General features: G+C 39.2%; 1 protein-coding gene across 1 annotated transcript; it reads left to right on the top strand.

Annotated features, from left to right (window-relative positions):
* On the top strand, positions 829–2,004 carry LOC109228596 (ribulose bisphosphate carboxylase small chain, chloroplastic). Its single transcript, XM_019393743.1, has 4 exons — positions 829–1,098; positions 1,192–1,326; positions 1,450–1,502; positions 1,635–2,004. The coding sequence occupies exons 1-4, from the start codon at positions 922–924 to the stop codon at positions 1,810–1,812; spliced, it is 543 nt and encodes a 180-aa protein (XP_019249288.1). The 5' UTR covers positions 829–921; the 3' UTR covers positions 1,813–2,004.

The following is a 5,068-nucleotide window of genomic DNA, read 5'->3' as shown; positions in this document are numbered from 1 at the left end:
ATGAGTGTCAGGCCTCAGCTGCAGATAAATTGGTAAATGTTGTGGGAAGCATTGACCGAGGCAACCACCAAAGTGGTAATAATTTTAACTCCATGGGACAGAGGCACTCAGATTTTTCGTGGAGTTCACCAAATAGTAGTCTGAACTCATGGCAGCAAATAATTCGAGATCTCAGGGACAAGGAACAACAGGATTTCAAAATCAGAAGGCTGGTATTGCTGCCTCTAATTCAATCAGAACCCTTGTCCGTTTTGACAATGTTTTTGTAATCATGAAACACTATATTTAATGATCATTTTGATTAAAGTATTGCATTTGCTTTTTTCCTAAAGAATGCCTCAACTCTAATGTCATATATAGTTCCTTGAGATTTTTACAAAGTTAATTATGTCGTTGTTTGCTTCTCATGTGATAAAGAATTCAAGCCTTGATGATACATTATTTGCATTAAGTTTAGTTTGAATATTTTGAAACACAAAAATATATGTATACATACATAACCAAATACGGCAATAGTCCAAGCAAAAGGGACTCAAAAAAGTTAACCTAACCTCAATCACACATTCATATCCTCTTCCTACCCCATCTAGGATGAGATAAGATTACTGAGGTGCTTACACGTGGCACCTCTATTGTGGTGACTTAAATTTAGAATGGCTTAGCTCCAAATATAATTTTCCAACCTTTCATGTGTGGATATTAAGATTTGTATAATGTATCAAGAACCACATAATCCAATGGTTAGCTTTATTCCAAGATGAGAGAGTTGTTGATTTTTGTCCGTTAGATATGGGAAATATGTGAAACCTTATCATTATATATAGAGTGGTGGGCAACTATGCAATGACCATATTGGAAGTTTAAAGGGAAAAAAAGGAAAAGGGAGAAAGAGAAATCTTTCTGTCTTAAGTGTAATTAGCAATGGCTTCCTCAGTTCTTTCCTCTGCAGCAGTTGCCACTCGCAGCAATGTTGCTCAAGCTAACATGGTTGCACCTTTCACTGGCCTTAAGTCAGCTGCCTCATTCCCTGTTTCAAGGAAGCAAAACCTTGACATCACTTCCATTGCCAGCAACGGCGGAAGAGTGCAATGCATGCAGGTAACTTATATACACTGACAGTACAAAAACATTTTCATACAATTAGTGTATCTTAACCTGTCGTAACTAAAAAATCTTTTTGGTGGAGTATAGGTGTGGCCACCAATTAACAAGAAGAAGTACGAGACTCTCTCATACCTGCCTGATTTGAGCCAGGAGCAATTGCTTAGGGAAGTTGAGTACCTTTTGAAAAATGGATGGGTTCCTTGCTTGGAATTCGAGACTGAGGTCAATATCTGTTCTAAATTTTTCATACTCCCTCTATTTTATGCGATATTTTTCTCCTTTCTATTTGTTCCAAATTTTTATATTTTAAAATTTAAACTTTAATGCGTTATTTCGTATGTGCAGCACGGATTTGTCTACCGTGAAAACAACAAGTCACCAGGATACTATGATGGCAGGTCAATAGCAGATCCACAATTATTTAGTTAAATCATGAATATATGCGTGCAAATCTTGAAAAGCAATACAAAATTCATGTTTTATAAGAACAAAATCTTAAATATTAAATCCTGAATCCGGTTGTGATGCAGATACTGGACCATGTGGAAGCTACCTATGTTCGGATGCACTGATGCCGCCCAAGTGTTGGCTGAGGTGGAAGAGGCGAAGAAGGCATACCCACAAGCCTGGATCCGTATTATTGGATTCGACAACGTGCGTCAAGTGCAGTGCATCAGTTTCATTGCCTACAAGCCAGAAGGCTACTAAGTTTCATATTAGGACAACTTACCCTATTGTCTGACTTTAGGGGCAGTTTGTTTGAAATGTTACTTAGCTTCTTTTTTTTTTATTCTTCCCACAAAAACTGTTTATGTTTCCTGCTTTCTATTCGGTGTATGTTTTTGGATTCCTACCAAGTTATGAGACCTAATAATTATGATTTGGTGCTTTGTTTGTAAATTTTGTTGTTTCACATTCTTGTGGCGTATATGAGTTTTATTTTAGATAATATCTGCAATCCTAAATGCAAATGGTCCACACACGCACCATCTCCAACCACTTTCAGATGATGAAAATTTTCAAGATGCTCAATAGCTACATTTTTTATATACATTAAGTGTCTAATAGATGGCGGAAAAAAGTGTCTAATAAAAAAGTGCCTTTAAGGGTAATATCTCCTATCCTAAATGCAAATGGTCCATACAACCCCCAACCACTTGAGATTATGAAAGTTATTCCACCATTCCTTTAGTTTCCAAAAAAAAAAAAAAACATTGAGTCTTTTAAGTATTTCCTTTTCAACGAGGATTTAAGTAACATACATTGATAATTAAATAAATTTGTTGCACAGTTACTGTAATCTAACTTATTATAACATGTCATTTAACATTTGCTCTAGGTAACAAATTTGGAACTGTCTCGAGGCAATATCTTAAACTATTGAAATATCTCAAACTTTTCTTGGCCACAGTTCTAGAAATTGCAGATAAAAAGGATAAGATTTCAATATTAGGAGGGAAATTTAGAACAAATAGCCCCAAAAAAAACTACAAACTAGTCAAAGGACCAACTATTCATAAAAGAGAAATGAATTAAAGAAATCAGTGAATGAAATAAGGCGATAAAAAAAAATGTTTACCTATAAAACGGCACAATTGAATTCGTTGCGTGGTTTGTAGACAAGCAAACTAATTTGATCCAAAATAATAAATAAATTAAATTATAAATAAGACTTAGCGTCAAAGATATGGCAAGCCTGGCTCCGGGACCAATGCTTCCTAGGACACCAGTAAGGGCAATATCAAACAGAAAGTAAAGTTGTATTATTTAGCTTGAGAATAAAGTATAGTATAAGTTTTGCTAGAGATTTCGTATCCTACAATGGTTGTTGAAGCCACTATTTATAGCTATACCTAGGGAACAAGATCCTAGGATCAAGCCCCTCTTAAATGACAATAAACGGGGCCATTGATGAAGGTGTAACAGCATGCCATGAATGCCAAAATTCTCTACAATGGTTGTCTATTTAATATTAAGGAATATTCTTCACTAAATGCCATCTGGTGACAAACATTCGTTTTGCTACCGTTGATTATGCTCCCTTCGGGATCTATCCAACACCAACTGCAGTTGTTGCCCCCGGTCTCGGTTCTTACTCGATTCATCTTCCGTATGTCTCCGGTTTCACGTGTCATGCAATTATTCGATCACTTAATATAAACCAATTTTACCCTATACAGATAGTCCCCCTGCTTTCCGGTGGCACATCTCTGTGTCATCAGGAAGTTGGTAAAGATTCCTTTCTTGGCAGAAAATTTTCTGATCCCCTCTGAACAGTCTCTGACGCTTGATAAGACGCACGTCTACTCACATTTAATACCCGAACACGTGTTGCCCCACGATTCAGCAGTATTTTCACCAGTTCTCGAGGTAATCATGACCACGATTTTAGCCATCTATATCTTTACTTATATGTACCATTTTACCTCTTTCACTTCTAACAACTTCATAAGCTCTTTTATCATCTTTGCACTTAACTTACTTCTACTTTCATCTCTCTCTGATCTTCTTCAAAAGGCTCTATCATCTTTTTACCATGATGGAGCTTTCACTAAATCTTTTAAGAACTCATGTCTTCTATTCGGTAGAGACCCGAAGAGAGGCAAAGATAAAGAGGTTGATGTTGATGATGATCTCCCCATGGCAAGCACCATCATACCTAAACACCTGAGTACCGCCAACGACTTCCAAGAGAAGTTCCCCTCTGCAAACCCTCGAACTTGGGCAGTTAGTAGGTATCTTTTTCTATTGTCCCTTCCAGTATTCCTAATGTTAAGAAGGATTGTGACTGCCATGACCTATATATCATCGCTCCTAACCTGGTGCAGCGGGTTACTTTCACCAAGAATGGTTTTATGTATGTTTATATGTACCCCTTCACTCTGGGCCCGTTTTCATTGAGCGGGGGACTTGACCCCTTGATCTTGAAATTCTGCCACAGATATCAGGTCTGCTTGGCACAAGTAGGTCCTTCTGTGTGACGAACGGTGGCTAGTCTGCACCGGTTGTGCTTGGAGATGGGGGAGACCCTAACCCTAGCACATATGATGAACCTCTACTCCCCCAAAATCTTTCGTAGGGGAGTGATAAATTTCAGCAAGCGTGGCCACTATGCTTTGCTTACCAGCATGGATGATAACAATGACCGTGGGTGGATGGAGCGGTTTGTCGTTGTAGCTACCAGGGATATCATCCCGGACACAACTCCCTCTTTTCCCGAATCATGGAGTCGTTCACGTAAGTTTATTAGCTATCTCTTTCTTCGTAAAAGGTTGTTCCACGTCATTGCTAACCATTTTGCTTCCGCTATTTCAGCTACTCGGTGGACACCATTAAGAGTTGAAGTCCTGGACCAATGGGTTCAAAGATTTTGGACATTACTATACCAGATACCCATCGGTGGAAGGAGTTGGCCCCGAAATACGGGTGGAAGCCCAAGAACCACGGAAAGTTGATTCTTTCTATTTTCCGCCTCTGCATATACATAAGGAAACTTTGCTAACCATATCTTTTTGTTAAATTCAGGACTCCCGCAAGGTTCTGTTACCTGCCCCAAGGTTGAGGTTTTAACCGATCTTGCAGAGGCTGTGAGGTTGCTGTAGGAGGCTCTTACTCAGAGCAGTGCCTTGGGATCTGACTCCGGTGCAGGTGCTTCCTCCCGGAGTCCCCTGCTAGAGAACAAGCAACCAAAAAGGCGATGTTCTTCCTCGACTAGAAATAAAAATATAAAATAAAAAAGGCCACACCCGAGCCGGCCACAGCCACTATGGTCATTGATGATGACGGGGAAGCTAATGATGAAGAGGCCACTTTTCAACAGAGACAACGATCTTCATCAGCTCAACAAATGCTCAATCTGGAGAGCTTAGAACCCAAATCGAGGGCGAGGTCCGAGTGCTTTCGGGAGAAATGGATTTAGTAGAGAATGTCGATTCTCCCTTTCCGTTCACAGTTGTTACTTTCG

The sequence above is a fragment of the Nicotiana attenuata genome, chromosome 7 (genome assembly GCF_001879085.1).
Source record: "Nicotiana attenuata strain UT chromosome 7, NIATTr2, whole genome shotgun sequence".
Lineage (NCBI taxonomy): Eukaryota > Viridiplantae > Streptophyta > Magnoliopsida > Solanales > Solanaceae > Nicotiana > Nicotiana attenuata.
Note: the sequence above shows the minus strand (reverse complement) of the source record. Positions and strands in the feature narration are given on the sequence as shown.

Excerpts from the sequence above, each read along its gene's own strand:
- LOC109228596 (XM_019393743.1), top strand. The coding sequence starts at position 922 with ATGGCTTCCTCAGTTCTTTCCTCTGCAGCAGTTGCCACTCGCAGCAAT. Across the intron at positions 1,099-1,191 it reads GAAGAGTGCAATGCATGCAG|GTGTGGCCACCAATTAACAA; the intron begins GTAACTTATATA and ends GGTGGAGTATAG. Across the intron at positions 1,327-1,449 it reads GCTTGGAATTCGAGACTGAG|CACGGATTTGTCTACCGTGA; the intron begins GTCAATATCTGT and ends TCGTATGTGCAG.